A 20520-nucleotide genomic window follows, 5' to 3' on the forward strand; every position below is an offset into this window, starting at 1 on the left:
CAAATATTTGCTTGAAACGACGATCAATATTTGCTTGCCGTGTAATATCAAATTATTTGCTTAATTTATTTGTCAAAAATATATGATGTCTTATTCAGTAAAAGATAAATTAAGAAATATTTTCTTTGTTTCATATCTTTTTTTGCTAGTGAGGTTACTACTAAGCGGATAGTTGCTTGATTTTTTCTTTGTTTATTAACAAAAAATTTTGAAACCTGTAAATTGATAAAAAAAAAAGAATTGAAACCCGTAAATCAATGCGACCAGAAATCAATTAATTAATAAAACTCAGTCAGTGTAACTTGGGTCGTGGCTGCGATTTCACATTAATTGCGAAGGCATTCAAATGCTTTAAAATCTTAAAATCTTAAAAATGCTTTAAAAGTATTGGACTCTTCAGTTTCTAAGAGCGGAACTGAGGCGATTGATAGACGATTGTTCATGAATTTCTGGAGTGAACTTGAATAAATTTTGTTCTTCAATTCATAATTAAATTGTAAACGATTGTTTGAAACTTTTTATTAATAAACTTTATTTGAAATCTCATTTTTGCTATGGATTTTTTCCTTTCCCGGTTCCCGGGAGTTCCCGGGAAATGAGATTTTTCATTCCCGTTTTCCGGGAAATCTATTCTCGGGAATATTGCAAACCCTAACCGTAATCGCCCTTCTAAAAGTGCTATGATTAGAATAAACGTTGACATATGTGCAACGCCTTGTGATTACTTTGAAGAGGATAAAACAACCATTTAAGAATACACTAAGGTCGCTTTTTACGCGGCTTTTTTACGCGGATTCCGGAATTTACTGGTTTTTTTTTGCCCGGATTTCGGTTTCCCTTCACTCGGAATGCAAAATTAACGATGGTTTTTTTTACGCGGATTCCGGAATTTACGCGGTTTTTTACGCGGATTCCGGAATTTACGCGTTTTTTTACGCGGATTCCGGAATTTCGCGGTTTTTTTACGCGGATTCCGGAATTTACGGTTTTTTTTTGCCCGGGTTTCGGCTTCCCTTCACTCGAAATGCAAAATTAACGATGGTTTTTTCACGCGGATTCCGGAATTTACGCGGTTTTTTTTACGCGGATTCCGGAATTTACGCGTTTTTTTACGCGGATTCCGGAATTCACGCGGTTTTTTTTACGCGGCACGTATCCCCCGCGTAAAAAGCGACTTTAGTGTAATTAACCGTTTTTGTTTTTGAAATCTCGTTTACACTAACGCTAAGCCAAGCTTGCGACATGTTTTTCGATTTTTCTTTGCAATTCTGCATCACCGTGAAAACGTGTTTGAAAACCTTTTTCAAATTACATATAACTTCTTGAAAGGCTGAGAATGCTTTACAGTTGATTTGGGAAGATTTTAGTATATCTTTGAAATTGTTTGAAATAACTTTTAACGCACCATTTCAACCGACGCTATCGCGAGGACTCGCATACCTCCTGTTTAAATATAAACGAGACTTTATCAAGTTTGAGCGCGATCTGTCATATGGTTTTATTTTTCGGGCTAAGATCGACATCCAACAATAACCATAAACGAAGAAAACATCGAAAAAGTGACGGAAATAGTGCGAGAAAATCACCGTGTGACTGTAAGAGAGATAGCTAGTGAGCTAAACATGTCAAACGAACCCGCTCATGGTATTATACATGATGTTTAGGGCATGAGATGCATCTTTTTTTTTAAATTGTTGAATTTTCTTCGAAAAGAACTATGCAAAACTGTATCCGAAGAAGTGCTCACTACGACTGATACAAATCCAGCACATTTTAGATGAGGAAAAATATATTCAGCACATCATGACCGGTGACGAGACTTGGGTGTATGAGAACGAAATCGAAACCGCCCAACAATCATCATCAGCAGCAACAACATTTTACCAAAGGTTTCCGGAGACTGCAAGCAATCTCTACTATGATTTCTTTACTAGAAATTACTATTTCTTCAATCATCCTAGTAATTTTATGAAAATACTCCTAGCCTGTAGTAAACTGTTCAAATCAAAGCAGGAAACCAAACTAAACACATACCCTTTTCTCCCCGCATAGGTCATCATGTGCTTGGACGGAACCGACGAAACGACCGGCAAGTTACCGGTAGCCTCAAGCCAGCAGCTGCTTGAAGAGGCGGCTCGTGAGGAACTAGATTCTGACGATGTCACCATCAGCCTGACGGCTGGATCCTGCAAAGGTGACAACTATATCGGAATAGTGTTCCGAGGTCGGGCCGAGTGTCGCCGAACGGAGAAACATTTGAACATCATCGCCAAGCTACCACCGCAGAGTGAAGCCCGTCGAAAACAGTTCTTCGCGCGACCTAGCTTCGAGCGCGAGATTAGTTTCTACACTGAGATATACCCAATGATGGAAGAGTTTCAGCGGGAAAAGGGCATCGATACTACGGACGGAGAGCAAGCATTCAACCAGATCCCACGCTGCCTACGAACCTGCCTTGTCGAATGCGAAGAGGTCATTCTAATGAGAGATTTAAAGGAAGATGGCTTTGACATGTTCGACCGGCACAAGGAGCTAAGCGTAGAGCATTTCTGCATGGTCATTAAAGCGTTGGGCCGATTACATGCACTTTCTTTTGCACTGAAAGATCAGCAACCGGAACGAATTGAACGATTTCGAGGAATGGCGGAATTGTTCACATCCCGCGAAGTGGACGAACAAATGGAGGTCTGGTTCGGTATGTTGATTACCAGGGCATTGGAAACCTTAGATCCGGAGAAAGAATCGGACGTATATGCCAAAGCTAAAAAAGCTCTCGATGGCAAGTTTATGGATATGGTGAAAGATCTGACTCTTGGGGAAGCCGCTGAACCGTACGCTGTGATCTGCCATGGTGATTGTTGGAATAATAATATGCTATTCAAGCATGAGGTAGAGTTTATGTGGAAAAAAAAAATGATTTAATAATAAAGTACCTTATTTATTTTCTAGAACGGAGTCCCAGTGGATTTCCGTCTACTGGATTGGCAAATTAGCCGCTATGCATCTCCGGTTCTGGATCTGATGTACTTCATTTTCAGTGCGTCGAACAAAGCATTCCGTGATCAGCACTACGAGAATCTGATCGATTGCTACCACCAAAGTCTAACAAGTTTTCTGCGACGGCTTGGATCAGATCCAGAGCGATTGTTTCCACGAAAAGCTTTGGACCAACAGTTGAAGCGTTTCGGTAGATTCGGACTGCTGATGGCTGTTATGATCCTGCCGGTTATTACTACCAAAAGCGAGGACGTCCCAGACTTGGAGAAGATGGCAGAGAAAATGGAAAACGGGTTCGACATCACGGAAGAAGCTAATCAATTCCGCTCCGAAGAAACCGAATCCACCTATCGGCAAAAAATGTCCGACTGCTGTCGGGATATGGTCCAGTTCGGATACATCTAGAGCCGTGTTACACGTATCCAGTATTTCACGGAACCAGTATTTGTTGCCTGCGTAAACGTTGTTATAAATTTTCACAGTCTATAGATGTAATTAAATACACACTTAATCAAAACAGTCCCCATACTTTTACTTAACAGTTTTTAACTCTCCTAAAACTAAAAAACTGTGGTCTTGAGTTCAGGGGTTCAGACCTTGATACTCAACATACTCACGGTACCTTTCGTGTCTTATTGACCAAATTTTTGCATTCTGATGATATTTGACTTATCACTAGTTTTAGTTCATTTTTTAAAACGCCTTTATTGCCATATTTGGGCATAAGGCGTGCAATACAAGTGCTTATACCGCTTGCAATGTGTCTGAGTCTGTGTGTGTCCTGTTGCCATCCCATAATACATTAACTATTTCATGCAAAACTGAAGTATTTTTTACGAATCGATTCTACTATTTTTAATTCGGAAATTTTCTACCAGTGTACCGGTGTGTCAGATTTCCATCCGAAGTAAAACAATGCAAAGCCTTGGTGCTACATTCCGATTCGAAACTTAACCTTCTGTTTGTTATACACAAACTTCGCAGCCAACTGTTTAGTGTACAGGACAATTGCGGGGCTAGCGCTACGACTCTTCTGGCACTAGCACTCTCTCCCGAGCCGATACTCGAACCTACGACGACTGGCTTGTTAGGCCAGCATCGTACCTCAAGACCATCCGAAGTAACCTCTGCAAAATGTTGTAGATCCTACCTACATCTAGAATATTGATTCGCATTTTTTGCTAGATCTAGTTGAGTGTTTAAACTCTGTGCGACAGATCACTGGACAGGTACACTGGACGTGTTGGCAGAAATAGTAATTTTCAGCATTTAATTCGACATGCTCAACTTTAAACAGCTGTAACTTTTTCAAAGACATTCTAGCTCTTCAATGTCTTCGACAAAGTTGTTAAGCATCTAAAATACTATACTTTAACGCAATGTAGTGCACTAATAAAGCATTACTAAACTCTCGAGAAAGAAACATGTAAAAAAGTTGGTTTTCTCATACAAATTTGAAATGCGCCAAGCGAAAATAAATCAATCGACTTCCGGTAAGTTTAGGATTGTTCGGGGCCCTTAATGGAACCAAAAAAGTGGTTCTGGAAAATCGATCGCTTTGCCTCATCCTACTTAGCACAGTGCAGGTGAAGCAGTAAGAGTTATCTTACTTATCAATGCATGTTTTTAGCTGGAGTTTTAGTACTTCGTGTGAACAAAAAAATCGTGCATTCGGAGAAAACGTTTTTACTGCGGTTTTCGCGAGAATAGTTTATTCGGGTAAATATCTTTCGGGGAGATTGTAGGTACATTCGGGGAATTGGTACACGCAAAAGTTGGATGGTGTAAAATCAGTACAAAATTGTTCGTTTTTAGCGCAATTGTTGATGTGATTTGAAACCAGTACAATGATTGCATGTTGGGCATAACGCAATTAATGCTCTAGCGTTTTTTCAATCAAATTGGCAGCCCCAAACTACTACACTTAAACAATTTCAACTGGTATCAAGCAGCATTGCAAAGCGAGCGAAAAGCAAAACCTTCCTCCTTCTTTCTTCTTGGGAACGAGACATATGCTACATTTCTCCAGTCTTCTGCACACACGCTTTCAAGATACTCTTTCTTCTTCATGCATTACCCTGAGTAGCAGCAAGCACGCACAGATAGCATGAGTGAGACTAACAACACTGGTATCAAGTATGCACTGCACTGGTGTCTCGCTCATTTCGTACTAAGATAAGACGCGACAGCTGGCTTCTTATTTTTCTTGTCGTAACGGCCGTCATCCCCGTCGAAATTTTTTTGAACGTTCCATACCGTTGATGCCAGGATGATTATTTTTAACAACTTCTGCAGGTCAATGAAAATAAAACAAATTAAAATTGCAATATATAGGCGAATAATACTCAATTTGTAATTATTATTTTATGTTCAATAAAGCATACTTCTACTATAAAATTTTTTCTTCCCAAGTTTCTTGGTACCCAAATTTTTTCTTCCTAAGTTTCTTGGACTTCAACCGAAATAGTACAAAACGATTAATCAATGCATTTTTAAAGTTGTAACAGTGATATTTCACTTACTCGGTAATATTTTGTACCTTGCATACTTTTGCATCATTATTTATGAACAATTATAATAACTAAATTATGATTCTTCAGCATCACTGCTTTACAGTGAAAAGTAACCTCGTTGTATTTTCTACGTGACGATTGCGTTATCGGATTCAGCCAATCAGCAGCCGGTTCAAATTGGTTGAATGTAACGGTGACCAGCTGTCACGTCTTGTCTTAGATTTCGTAAAGCGACGTGACATCGCCTTGCGCGTCGTAATCAGAACCGAAAGAGAAGCGAAAGAGCAACCTGCAAATTATATGTGTGTGTCTATTCTCGTCGCACGTACATGGAAATCATACGAGCGAGACAGAAATTTCTCCGTCGCTTGAAAAAAAAAGCGCGTGCACACGATGACAAATTACAATTATTCACAATTTACAAGTGTTGCCATAAAGAATCGCAACGCTTTTGTGGCTTCGTGGAATGGAGGGTTTTGCTAGTTTTGCGGTGAAGCTAGCGTTCACCTCCCTGAAACGTTCGTAGCCTGTACTTTTGTATACGCGGGAATGAAATGGCATGTTACACTGCTGTGCTTCACACTGCTATAAACAGCGACATCGATAGATTAGGCAACACTGAACGGGAGTGAAGAGCACGTCAGATGTCTTCTCTTTGCGGCCATTGTTGTTTGGGGCTCGGCATCGAGGGGTTCGTCATAATGGGGTTACAGGTCGGACTCGATTATCCCGAACATCAAACAATTTTTCATTCCGGATAATCGAGTTTTCCGGATAATCGAATCACACAAAAAATACTGAAATTTTGCGATTAACGAACATAAAATAAATATTTCTTTTCTTTATTTCACTTGTATGATGCAGTGACGTAACCAGAAGTTATTTCTGAGGCGAAAAGGGGAAAAATCTTGAGAAGCAAAAAAAAATAAATTGGACATTGATTAGTTTCACTTAATTCGAGCATGTCCAAAACATGCCGGAATTGACTTAAATGGTAACAAATATGCCAGAAGGGATGGTAAAGGCAAAATTTCGATATAATAATTGAAAACGGACACCAAAAAAATAAAATTCCGGATAATCGAGTCTAAAATTCCGGATAATCGAATTCCGGATAATCGAGTTTCCAGATAATCGAGTCTCCGGATAATCGAGTCCGACCTGTACTGTCAAACTATAGGTAATGAGATTACGGTGTCAGGGAGGTGCTAGCGTTGATTACAAAATGTTGTGAACAGAATTTTGATTCGCTTTTTTTTGCAAATCATTCAATGGTACTTATTAATGACCAAATCCATCGAGATAAATCGATCGAGTATCATAGCCAAGCATGGAAATTTTCACTCACTAGCAATATTTCATGCAAATGTGTTATTTGATTCATCAGATATCGTTCAACTATTTCCACTCGCGTACAAGCTTTCCATATAAACGCTGCTGATTGTTTTTAGCTTCTTAGAGTTCCAAATACAATAGAAGGAGACTGAATGATTCAAACACGATAGTATTTATTGTATCCAAGTTAACTTGCATTGCGCGAGAATCTTTGAGATATTATCGCCAGTGATACAAAATTATGAATCCAAATGAAGGTTAGGTTGCGTTCAACTGTTTGCTTACCGGAGCAAGCAGGTATCATCAATGCTAACGGAAATTATAGCATGGTGTATTAGCATGTGATATTTGAAATCACCAAGAATCATCGTGGTATGTCACGGTGAATGCACGAAGTGGAGTAGCCGAATTCCACCTACAAAGCAACCAACATTTGAAAGAATCGTTGCGATCGCTTGAGTGCAATCGTTCACGATTCTTTCGTGAAACACTCGCTATAGGTTGCTCGTTCCGCCTAAAGCAGGCAATACTGACACAAAATCATCAAAGAAAGCTACCATATATTTCTTTGTTCAAAGCTGTCTCTGCAAGCGTGAGAATGTGTAACTTTCAATAGCAATGGTTTGCTGGGATTGAAAGCTTATGAACAGCACGTTCAGGGATAATACCCGAATGATTGTTATGCGACACGAATTTTCCAGCCTTGATTATAGCTATTTAAATCTAGTGAGTTCACAAGTTGTTGTTTGCTGCTTGCACTGCTCCATGAGTAGCAGTCACTAATACACTCGACGTGAGAAATAAAGTGTCGGTATATGATACATATTCTGATTTCATTCTATGTCAATGTATTCGCAGTACAACTGTTGCGTTATGCGTTTACACATTTATTGTGCGATTTCTGTGCAACATTTGTGCGAATCGGGAAGACACAATGATTGTACAAGGCTTTAACTTTTGCGTGTACACTCGGGAAAATCTTTCTGGGAAAAAGGTTTCGGGATAATAATTTTCGGGGAATTGTTATACAATCGCCGTGCCAGCAGTTTAGTGCATCGAACATGCCGTATCTGAAGGGATCACAACTAGCTGATCCTCGATTCAACAAATCGAGTTCAGTTGAGGCTATTTTAGGTTCAGATGTCTCGCCGTCCGTGCTTGAATCGGGGCAGGTCAAGAATCAAAATGGCATTTCTGTTACACAGCGTTCCATATTTGAATGGATGATCGCAGAAAAAATTTGCAAACAAGAGAGTATACACACTAATCACGCCGTGATCAATCTTCACCAAGGTTTCGACGTTTACCGTACGCTGCGACAGCTTTGAGAGGATCAAGAGCTGCACGACACCAAACCTTTAGTGGAGAAGGAAAGAGAATAATCAAACATTTCGATTCAACTTTACTACATACAAAAGATGGACGCTTTATCAAAAGGCTACCGAAAGTTTCAAGGAAAGGTATACAACGCAACGTATACATGCAAGAGTATATACACTTGGGCCATATGAAGTTAATTCCTGATATCGACTAAAATGGCTATCGATAATTATCGATGAATTCCTCAAAACTATCGATAACTATTGATTATTATCGATAGCTTGACAGCTAGAACTAGATAAAGGAAAAAAACAAAGTGTTGCTTCCGTTGTGAACAGGAACAATATTTAAAAGTTTATTCGCACACATAATTCGCACCTACGCTAAATCTCGTCGTTATCCGTACAAGTTAGAGTGAGCGAAAATGATTACCTCTCATTCTTCTAACAAATTTGAAGAGTATTTCATGTGAGAGCGAACAAGCATCGAAGTCTCTTTCAACAATGGCAAGGCCAATTAATTTTTCTCAGTTCTGGCGTCACTGTGGAGTATGAATTCCAATGCGAGGAAAATATCAATAACTATCGATAACGCTAAAAGCTTAACGATTCTATCGATAGCTGGCAACTAATATAATTATCGATAGGTTTCCCATCCCTATTCCTGAGTCGGAAGTAGCAGTTGATTGCAGGAAGTCCTGCTATTGGCCTCACCATAGAGTCATCAAAGAAGACAGTCTTACCACCGAACTTCGCGTTGTATTTAACATGTGTTACGTCGTCCAGAGCATCGCTCAATGATTTGTTGCTGAATGCGCCTAATATCAATGGTGATTAATTTGATGTCCTTCTGAGATTTTGTTCTTTTTCGGTGGTATCTACAGCGGACATCGAAAAGATGTACCGCCAGGTGTTGGTACATCCAGACGATACGAATTACCAACGCATGGTATGACGAGATTCATAGGATAAGCCTATACAACATTTTCGGCTTTTGACTGTCGTTGTAGAAGGCAGTGGAAGTGTTAGAGAAAATATCCTGGCGCTGCTGAGCAAATGAACCTACGTCGATGATCTGACTTCGGGGGCTGAGACAAACGAAGAAGCAATAGAGTTGATTAAGCCAATTAACGACATCCTGCACAATTCTGGTTTCATCTGGTGGAAATGGAGTTCGAACTCAACACCGGATTCCAGCTTATTTTCAGATGTCAACGTAAATGCTTAACCAATCAAATTTCCGGACAATCGGAATCCGGTAAAGGCGTTTGGTACTCATTGGTTACCTGAAGCAAAATTTGCAAGTTGATGGTTCCATCCAACACAAAACACCAGTTGCAGTCGGACACTGCGCGATTGTATGATCCGTTTGGATGGTTTACATCGGTTATCATTCGTGCAAAAATTCTTTATCAACAATGTTGGCTTTATGATTTGAACTGGCATGATGCGTTACTCCCGTGCATCGGAGATGCATGTGAACAAATGTTAGTTAAAAATCCCAGCTGGATGGCAAACTTTCAAGGTCAAATTGAACTGGTTTCTCAGACGCTTCTGAGGAAGCATACACCGCAGTAGTTTATTTGAGATCGGTTTGACATGGTAAAATTAGTATTAGCCTGTTTGCAAACAAAAAGAGGGTGGCACCGGTTGAACAAGACGCGATCCCCCGCCTTGAACTAAATGCAGCAGAACTGTTGGCAAGGCTGATGAAACGTATAGCAAGACCACTTGGACAGTTCGCATGGACATGGAGTTTCCGTAAAATCCAAGATCAGTGATATGTACCCATTTCTAAATAAACACGAAACAATGCGAGTTGGTGGTCGCTTACAACAGCCACCCGTTTCGCATTAAGCATCCAATAATCGTACCGCAGGAACATCGATTTACAGAGGTAGTGGAGGAACCACATTTTCAGAATTGTCACGACGGTCCATCGCTTTTGACCGCAACAATCGACCAGTACTACTACATTTAAGAATGTAAAGACGTAGTGAAGCAAATTGTGCGTACCTAACTGTGTAAAGTGCTGTCGCTTGAAGGCAAAAACGGCTCAACAATTGCTGGGAAGTCTTCCAGCGGCACGTGTTAAGGCATGTCGTCCATTTGCTCCTGGTGGGGGTGGACTATGCCCGTCCAATTTCGCTTCGCTCCAGTAACACTCGATGAGAGAGATCCATGAAGAGATAGGGTAAGGAACGGCTTAAGCAGTAGCGCTATTTTAATCAGTCGATGAAAACTCCTGAATTTTGATCAATATCGACAATTTCAATGATGGAAACGAAAACTTTGATCGTCTAGCTGTCTTACGAATATGAGAAATACCGTAAATCACAAAGAAATCTGTGAATAAACATGAATCGAAACAAATCGACCTATATTGCAGCCATTCAGGAGCCACTTCGGGTGCTGAAAAAAAACGCCTTCAAAACAGATGGAAACTGCTTAAAGTAGGTTCGGGAGAGTTTCGGGTTCGGGAAAGTTTGATAACTTAGTTCTACAATCTGAAAACAAGTTTTGACAGAGAAAAAGATAGAGAAAAGATTGATATACTTCTGTTTGATTCCATGCGCGGCGAGGATATTGCAATGAAATCTGACGCAGAGCGACATTTCCGCAATCAGCTCCTTCAGCAATGCCAAATCGGGGCGTGTCTGAATTCGAGGCCGCTGTGCCCTATTTCGTCATCGGTCGATAATTTTGAAGCGTTCACATCGGGGCACTTTCTTGTGGGCCAGCCGTTAAATCTACTACCCGAACCTGATGTATCACAAGTGCAAATGAGTCGACTTGATCGTTGGAAGGAGGTTCATACGATCGAGTTTTGGAACAAGTGGCGAAATCGCAACCATGAGGAAAATGGACAACAAGCCAGAACATAAAACCAGGTCAGCTAGTCTTGGTGAAAGGTGAAAATGTATCATCCTCAGCGTGGGAGTTGGCCAGAGTATCTGCGGTGCATCCAGATCAGCAGGAATTGGTGCGTATTGTCACTTTGCGTCGAGGCAAGATAGAGTATCAGCATCCAGTTCAGAAGCTGCCATGTCCACTTCCGGATTGTGATGCTTCCTCAAGGCGGGGATGATGTTGAGATGTTTCTAGCAATCCCCTGGTAAACAACCGGTATATTTACTGTTATATCTTTATTTGCCAAGAGAAAGGGAAACGAAAACTTAATTTCGCTTGTAACGGAAACGTAGAGCAACAAAACCACTGTTTTATACTCGCTTATTCTTTTGCTTGCGTAGATATTGTCCACGGCTCGACCACGTGGAAAGTCGGTTCTTTGGCGTCAGTGTCCAGTTACTTTTCGTTTTATCCGGTTCGTCCATTCATTAACAAGCACAAAATGGCATCTCTAGCCCATAGAAACATCTATGCGAGAGTTCAACCAAATCAAACATGGTCGATTAAATTGGTTGCCAGTTTTTTTCTGGAATTGCTCAGCTAGATCATCTCCTGGCTTTAAAATTTAAAATTAGACCAAACTGGTCCAGAATAGTTACGCATCATCCATGTAAAAAATGAAAGTAACTTCAATTGTTGGCTTTATTACGAACTTCCAAGATTCCGTTCTGATTGGACTTCGAATTTTATAACTTCATCTACTTCAGAGACACCCTGAGTTAACGACGTTCATAATTTGTTCTTATAAGTATTCGATGATGAATAAAGTGTTTTTTAAAAAATCTAAGACTTTTTTTCAAAGCAAATTTTTGAAAACTAAGCTCAGCTCTTGGAGGTAGTCTTTCCCTGAATGTGCAAAGCACGCAACCCTATCTTTTTTTGAGCGCTGATAACAATACGAAGGACAAACCAATTGATGGTGATGATGTTTGGCAAATATAAGAAAGGAACGCACTCACTTATTCCATCCATTATTCTCCTAAAGAGCCATTCCATGCCAGATGACCTATCCTTCAATACTAAGTTTTTTTTTTATTTAAATAAAACTTTGCACACATCTCTGACTCAGCAAACTAAGTATTTTCCGAGGGTATAAAGATTCTTAGGGGCCGTTCCTAAACCACGTGGTCATAAAGAGGGGGACGGGGAGTTTCTTCAAAAGACCACGAAAGACCACGCACCGGGGTGACCACGTGGTCTTTTTTCTTGACCTATAATTTATTGTTGCCACCAAGTCAAGAATGAAGCTTTTGCATTTAAGAAATATAGCATGTAGGTACTGAAAGTTCAATAACGAAATGTAAAAAATTTGAGCTAATTTTTGGCAGTTGACAAATGAAAAAACCACGTGGTTAAAGTCGGAAAGGGGGGGGGGGGTTAGTCAAAAGACCACGAAAGACCACTGGGGGTACGAAGGGTATAAATAATGATCAAAATATGACCACGTGGTTTAGGAACGGCCCCAATAAACTACTAAGTAGTTTTCAAATAGGTCGTGTAATTTTTTTCTCTAAGAAACTTAGAGTTATGATAAAACTTTTATTAAAAAATTCAGGATGGGGAAATGATGACTGCATTCAGAAAGTTATTTACTACAAGTTTTTTACCGAATACCAAATATCATTGAAACGTGTAATGGGATGACAAAAATTGCTAAACATCATAATAAAAATAACAATAGTAAAAATAATAATTTCATATAACTGCTAAAATCATTTAAAATTCTCGAAAGCATTGGAATAAAAATAAACTTCAAAACATATGCTTTTAATCAACAGTTTTGTAATAACTTTAAGTTTTCACGAAAAAAATAAGAGACAAATTCCACTCTTTTTTTCGTTAAAATTCAAAATATAATGTTTATTATGTTTTTATTAGCAAATTATTATAAATTTTTCTACAATTCGTTCCAAGATAGTTTTTTGCATGCAGCTACTGGTTTCTGAACTACAATGCTTCAAATAAAATGTGTGCTAAAATACATACCAAAACACTAATACTGAAATACGAATCCGAAAAGTCGCTTTAATTTTTGCGTTTTGCTTTTTTCAGATGATTCTGGCTGGAAACACTCTAAAACCAAAAATTTCGTCACATTCGTAGATCGCACGGTTCCCTACGCCTTCGGCTTTACTTATCAATCATTGAATAACAGCTGTGCAGTACACTCTCAACTAGGCCCAACGACGAAGAGCACAATTGAATTCAGTTATCATTGTCGGTTAGTGTTAGAGAACGTTAGTGTTAGCGAAATTCTAGTCGCCTTTTGCATTGTGGAATATTCTTAAATCTAAATAAGAAACCAAGCATCATGCCAAGCACGCCGGAAAGCTTTTCAACGCTTCCAATTGCCTCCTGTCAGCAGGCGTTAGAAGACTTGCTTCGAAAGGAATTGCCGAACAGTGATCTATCATCTCTGAAAATACAGGCCGGCTCGAATAAAGGTGACAACTATAGTTGCATTATTTATCGTGCTCAAGTGAAAACTGGAAACAAATCAACGGTTAGCATCATCGCGAAGTTACCTCCACAGGATGAAACTCGACGCAACCAGTTCTTCGTGAGAGCTTGTTTTGAGCGAGAAATCTTAATGTACAGCGAGGTATTTCCTATGATGATGGAGTTCCAGCGATCCAAAGGAGTAGATCCTAACGAGGGTTTCAGTCATATACCCACCTACCTACAAGGTAGCCTAACCGACCATGAGGAAGCAATCTTCATGCGTGATTTGTGCGAAGAAAAATTTGTGATGGTGGACCGATTTAGGATAATGACCGTTGATGAGTGTTTATTGATGATACGGACCTTGGCTCGGTTTCATGCAATTTCTTTTGCACTAAAAGACCAGCAACCGGAACGAATGAAACGATTCCAACAGATGTCGGATATTTTGTCACTTCCGGAAGCCGATCAGTTGATGCAAACATTCTATGCTCAAATGGGTGCTCGAGCGCTCGGTTTGCTAGACGAGAAACAAGAGCCTGAAGTGTATACCAAAACCAAACGACTCCTAGCATTGTCGTGGACCGAATTGGCGAAGAATTTGCTGGCGGCAGAACCCGCCGAGCCGTATGCCGTCATAGGACAGGGAGACTGTTGGCAAAACAATCTCCTGTACAAATACGAAGTAAGTTTGAAAAATACTTATAACATCGTGTAGTTTTTCAACATATTGCTTTTACAGAACGGAAAACCGGTTGACATTCGCTTGCTCGATTGGCAGTGCTCCAGGTATGGCTCACCAGTTTTGGATCTAACCTACTTCATCTTCTTGGTTACGGACAAAGCGTTTCGCGATAAATACTATGAAAAACTGCTAAGCGTTTACCATACGACTTTGTCGGAGTTTGTACGCCGATTGGGTTCCGATCCCGAGCGACTGTTCCCATGGGACGCTTTTCAAGCACAGCTACTTCGCTTCGGCCATATGGGACTAGTGATGGCTACCATCGGTTTGCCAATAATAACTACCAGACCCGAGGACGTGCCCGGTTTAGAAGGTTGGTCAAAGCAAGTGCAAGATGGCGAGATCACCGAACAAAGCTTTTGTTCAAAGGATTTAGAAGCAGTGTACCGGAAAAACATGACAGACTGCTGTCGGGACATGGTCCGGTTTGGATATATCTGATAAGAGAAGGGGAGATTCGTTATTTATAAATTTCGCAGCAATTGGTTGAACGTGTTCATTGAATAAATTTTAAATACATTCTACAAGGTGACAAGAAACTACATTCTAAAATCAGATTTGAAACTTTGGAACCAAATTGTGTGAACAAACTTGTTTATCAAAAAGTTAGCAATTAAGTTAGTTGTATGGTCGTTTCCCTTCTCTTGACAGGAAGGTTTGGATCGCTGCGAATGATGACAGCTCTAATAAGGTTGAAAAGTCATCATTTGGGATTAGCCACGCAAAATTAATTAACCCTCTAGTGCCCAAATTAATTTTCAGACGGACTTCGAAAAAAGCACTTTGAAACTTTACAAACAATTTTTAAGTATTGATTGAAGTTTTTTTGAGGTTCAACTGAAGACCGTCTAAAGGCGGTACTGGGCACTAGAGGGTTAATTGACGATTTTTAGTTGAATTCGAATTCCAAAATTCGTGTTCCAAACAAAAAAAAATATGTTTAAGGTTTTGAATCATTTCTGCTAAAGACTTCGCACAAACAATCAAAAGCAGTACATATTATTTTCACCCGCGAATTGAGATGAAGATTAGAAGAAAAGAATGAAACGATCACGTAAAATCAGTGAATATGCAGCAATTGGAATAATTAAACTCATCGGACACTCTAAATAAACGATTGATATAAAAATCAAATAAAAAATAGCCACGTAAAGATGACCTAAATAATTTAAATTTTAAAATCCGCGTAAAAAGCAATTTAAGTGTCTTGTTTTTTTGCGTTCTAATTTCATTGAAGGGCTGCACATGACTAATATTTAAATATTTTGCTGTTCTCAAAGGCTGTTGTGCATCAATCATCCTTACCTTTAGCTCCGCCGTGATGGCATTGATTTGCGGATTGTTTTTCAACGTCTTGGCACCCTGTGCGAACCGGATCGTCGACAGTGTCTCGCTCAAATCTTCGGGCAGCGGGCTCACACAAGCTAACAGCGTTAGATACGAGTTAGAATTAAGCGAATCTTGCAGTACCGTACTAAGGATACTGTCACGATACGGAACCACTTTACTCCCGATGGACAACGCCTGCAGCACCTTCCCGATGCTCAGTAGGCCCTGATTTATGTGAACGCCTTCGGCCAGGGCCACTCCTTGATGTCCCGTGCGACGGACACCCTCGGAACCTGCCAAATCCACCAGGTGTAACGCAGAAACAATCCTTGCATCATCGTGTACAACTGAAGCATGAATGCTAAAAATAGCGTGCGATCTCGAACTAAGCGTATTCATCTTGGTCGGCCGTACATGCCGATTTTTGTTTCCTTCCATTAGAATATCTTGGGCCTGTCCCGCTCGACTGACCTGACGCTTTGTTCCACCATTGAACTTACACCCACGCGTATTTATAGGCTCCGATGAGTTTTCCGACAGTAAATCATAAATTTTCTCGTTATAAATCTCCACAAATGACACCTCAATCTCGTAATCCTCCTTGTTTCTTGATTCTTTGAGTAGCTCAAAAGTCTGATCTAGGGCTCGCGTTATCATACCTCGGTTAATGTCATGGGGACCACTATGATCCCATTGCAGTCCCATTGTGAAGGTTTTGCCTGTTCCGGTTTGCCCATAAGCTAATGCGGTGCAGAAAAATCCGTTTATCATTTTAACGACCAGCGGCCGAATCAAAGCATCGTACACTAGCGCTTGGGATGCCCCCGGCCGGAACACGTAATCGAACACAAACGGTCTCTCATCCACTATCAAAATCTGATCATTTGCGGAGTGGTGTTGTATTGTGCTCTCAACTTCAACGCAATCAGTCGGTCGCTCGCGGATGGCAATGCGAACCGGTTCCAGTGACTCACAGCTGGCGTCAGTAACAAGCTTCATATTTTACGGGTGAATTCTAACTTTCAAATAGCACTCTTCTCAACAAACTAATAATCACAAATATTCACTGCACAATTACCACTATTAAAATCACCGGACTGATGAATCACGCGAGTAAAAGATTTTTATTCAACCGACGCAGTTCAAATCCAGCCATCGCCAATCAAAATCACGATGTATTTTGTAAACAGTCGAGCGATAACGGGCGAAAAGTGCGATTTGAAATTATCAATAGGCGAGTCGACAAAAAAAAGTAAGGATTTCGCCGTTTCATCGAGTTTTCATCGTCGATTTACACGCTTGGTTAGGAACATTCAAACACAAGCTGTTGCTATACCCTTTGAAGTGACAACTCAAATATGCATTGGCGGATTAAAGTGACTCACTTATTTTTGAGTACCTGCTCTGAAGTCATCATTAGGTAAAATTAAATATCTTGAATCATTAATATCAATATTAAAACCTTTATAGAAATTTACCCCTGCGATTCGTGTTTTATTAAGATGTTGCATTGTTTTTACCATTTTTCTTTTGTTTTAAACACACTTAGAAATCATCACCTAGTACGGTAAAATAAATAATGGGTTCAATATGGCAATTTCGTTCACGGGTTTCTTTAAAACACGTATTACTATGTCAAAGCCGACGTTTTAAGGATATATTTCCTCGTCCTCAGGGCAACTACTATTAACAGTTTACAATTTACATAAACTAGTCACACGAATTAAGTTATTACATACACCACTCAACAAGGTAAAATAAATTACCGAGATTTCAACAGCTGAGTTCTCGATAAAACATTTAAAAACCGAGTTTCTGTGAAACCAACAATTGAAACCTGTCAAACTTTAACGAGATTCTCGTTAATATTTTACCAAGATACTTATAAAATATTTCCGAAATTTGTTTAAATATGAGCCGTTGCGAACCAGAGTGGCCTATGTGCCATCGAGCAAATTGTTCAGAAGAAGCAATTTTCGAAAAATCTCTGAATAAAAATCTGTTCAACGGATTCTTTCAAACAAAATGTTCTGATATAAAGGTTATGAAGTGGTTTAACATTGGGATACATAAAATTAACAGTTTCTTTGCGAAATCGGTGATTTTATCTCACCAATGTACATACACCACTCTGACTTCATAGCTATATTCACTGGAATCCTCGAATCGTTTCGGAACAGAATGGTCTATGTACACAAACCCGGTAAATGCCAAAGAAAATGACGGTAAATCGTATAAAATGGCTAGTGTCACATGTTATATGATACATATAGCATGTCACATGTAAGATGTCACGAGTTACATTACATGTAACACAAGATATTACATATTACATAATCTTTTACATGTTACATTTTTCGTGTTACATTACGTGTAACATGTTACATATCACGTGTGACATGTACAAAACAAGTGGCATGTTCCTTATCACTTGTAATATGCTACATGTTACGTGTTACATGATAGTATTACATCGATTTATGTACATAGACCACTCTGTTCCGAAACAAAACGGCCATTCTGTTTCGGACGAATTATCAACACGGAAAAAATCAGCTTTAAAATTCGATTTTCCAAAATTTTCTTAATCTCCAAACTTCAACTTCTTGAGTAGATGCGGTTTATGCAAAAAACTCATTTTCGTAAAAAATGGTCTTTAGATCACTCTGTTCCGCAACGGCCCATGTGATGTATACTCGCAAATTTTAACTGTCAAATTATTTCAAATAAACGTAGCAAATTTACAAAACGACTAAATTTACGAAATAATTTATAAATTATTGAGTCAAACAGTAAAACAATAGCAACATTGTTTCGAATGGGAGTGTTGTGTTGCTTACAGAAAATAAACCGACATCAATCAATCTGCAGTTTTTCATCCTGAGAAGCGAGTCGATAACCTACAAAATTGAGGTAAGAAAGAAACCTTCATATTTTTAATATTATTGGCAAGAAACAAAAACAAGTTATAAGAAAAAGTTAGTGAAACTACTCATTATACTCACGATAGCATGAAATATTGGAACGACCAAACGTTTAAGGGGAATGAATTCAATAAATAAGGTGACGAATAGAGAGCTGGACAAAACTGGAACAATTTTTCAAGAACTGGAGATATTCAACCTTTAGCTGTTTCGCTGGCGTGCTCAAAAAAACTGGAAATATTCACAAAAAACTGGAGAGTTGGCAACACTGCCGATAGTGATGCACTCGTTATTTTGACAGATCTGTTTTTATGAATCTACACAAAACACAAAACTATGGAAAATCTGCAAATATAATCGAATGAATAAAAATCTGCTCACGGACTCTAGAAATCTGCGATCTAGCCCGTTCATCTGATATCAATATTGTTCAAATCGGTTGTGTAGTTTCTGAGATAATGAAGTTTCGTGATTTTCACATTACAGACGAAGTTACAGTCCGATTACAGTAAAACTCAATAGGGTGTTAAAGTATTAATCCGTTTGCAAAAAAAAAATCAATAAGGTCTTATGGGGCAACAAGACCTTCCATATGACACTGATTTTATGAAAATCGGTCCAGCCATCTCTGAGAAACATGAGTGAGATTAAATAGTCTCCAGGACACGTTTCTTTTCATAACTCCTGAACCACAAGTTCAATCTTCATAAAATTCAAAAGCTAAGGGTTTTAGGTAACCCGTCCATTTGAAATTAGTTTTGTTCAAATCGGTTGTGTGGTTTCCGAGATATTGATGTTTCGTGATTTCTACATTTTGATACATAACCTCTAAACTAGAAATCCGATTACAATAAAATTCGATACAGTCTTATGGTACAACTAGAGTGAGATCGGGAGAGCGTTACACACACACATACAGAAAATGCTCAGCTTGTCGAACTGAGTGAAATGATATACGACATTCGGCCCTTTTGAGCACTTTTATACCTTTAGTTTTTGCAGTGATTGCTATACCGCAGACAAACGTCCAAGCTGAATTCTAAACTTGTGTAAAGTTTTTTGTAGTAGCGATTCGTAACCAGATAGCGCTACCAGTGACGCTAGCCTCGTACACCAGCGAAAAAAAAGTATTGTAGCGATAAGGTCACCAGGCGGCGCAAGTGTACAAGTGATTTATAACGCGATTCTCTTCGAAAATTTACACAGAATTTTCGATCAATGTTGTTCTTGCTTGGACGTCTGTCTGTGGCTATACCTCTCTGGGAAAAAGTCAAAAACGGTTTTGTTTTATTTTGGGGCCCCACTTAACACTGAGCCCCGGGGCCCCACAATGGTAAATACGGCTATGCGGAAGTCGATTGAATTCTCCACGAAAAATCGCGTTTTTTCTTCTACTCCGTATCCGTAGTTTCGTAGCATATTACGGGAATCGAAAACAAAATCATCGATGAAGACTAATTGATTCAGCTTCCATATAAATGCTCCCGCAATTTAGTCAAATTAATAAAATTTGTGCTCCTAATATTCAATGTCATCGTTACCTAAAAATATCCGCTTTTCTAATTTGTATAGCATGTCTTTCAATTTTTTTCTATGTCAGTCCAGCTGTTTTTAAAACTCGAACTATTGATGCACCTTTTAGAATGTTGCCGAAAGCGATCTCTAGCTTCATCTATGAATAATACAGGTTCCTTAAAAAAAATTCAACAGCTATTGTCGTTACATAGTCCCAAAATATCGATAAACCAGTCTCCGATGTTTTCTTGAGAATACTCCTTCGCCCTCCTTCTTAAAGAATCCAATTGCTAATCGTTGATTTAGAATTTACAAAAATTTCTGTTTAGTATCCAGCTTTTCAGGTAATGGCGGACAATGCACGCAGCCCATTTAGACGTTTTCTGTAGGTCGGGTAGTTTTCAATCGCAGTAACGGAGTGAAAAACATAAAATTTTTGCAACGTAGCATAGCAACTTTACTAAACAGTTTTGTTTATCATGATCCGCGCA

General features: G+C 39.3%; 2 protein-coding genes across 5 annotated transcripts in view; one reads left to right on the forward strand and one right to left on the reverse strand.

Moving 5' to 3' along the window:
* Nucleotides 1-15399, forward strand: part of LOC129732183 (uncharacterized) — a 29299-nt gene extending 13900 nt beyond the window's left edge. For 2 of the 4 annotated variants that reach the window (XM_055692796.1, XM_055692785.1), the window contains exons 2-3: nucleotides 13127-14201; nucleotides 14259-15399. In XM_055692796.1, coding sequence (XP_055548771.1) covers nucleotides 13386-14201; nucleotides 14259-14702 — 1260 coding nt within the window. In that variant the 5' untranslated portion in view covers nucleotides 13127-13385 and the 3' untranslated portion in view covers nucleotides 14703-15399. Of the gene's footprint in view, nucleotides 1-2052; nucleotides 2890-2949; nucleotides 3517-13126; nucleotides 14202-14258 lie in introns of those variants that run through there. The other 2 variants (XM_055692775.1, XM_055692803.1) reach the window with 1 other exon arrangement.
* On the reverse strand, nucleotides 15355-16589 carry LOC129716822 (kinesin-like protein Nod). The gene is made up of 2 exons (XM_055666657.1): nucleotides 15567-16589; nucleotides 15355-15366 (listed from the first exon to the last, which is right to left on the reverse strand). Exons 1-2 carry the CDS (start codon nucleotides 16587-16589, stop codon nucleotides 15355-15357), a joined length of 1035 nt encoding a protein of 344 aa, XP_055522632.1.
* Nucleotides 16590-20520: the final 3931 nt, after the last annotated feature.

Source organism: Wyeomyia smithii, chromosome 1, assembly GCF_029784165.1.
Source record: "Wyeomyia smithii strain HCP4-BCI-WySm-NY-G18 chromosome 1, ASM2978416v1, whole genome shotgun sequence".
Lineage (NCBI taxonomy): Eukaryota > Metazoa > Arthropoda > Insecta > Diptera > Culicidae > Wyeomyia > Wyeomyia smithii.

Excerpts from the sequence above, each read along its gene's own strand:
- LOC129716822 (XM_055666657.1), bottom strand. The coding sequence starts at position 16,589 with ATGAAGCTTGTTACTGACGCCAGCTGTGAGTCACTGGAACCGGTTCGC.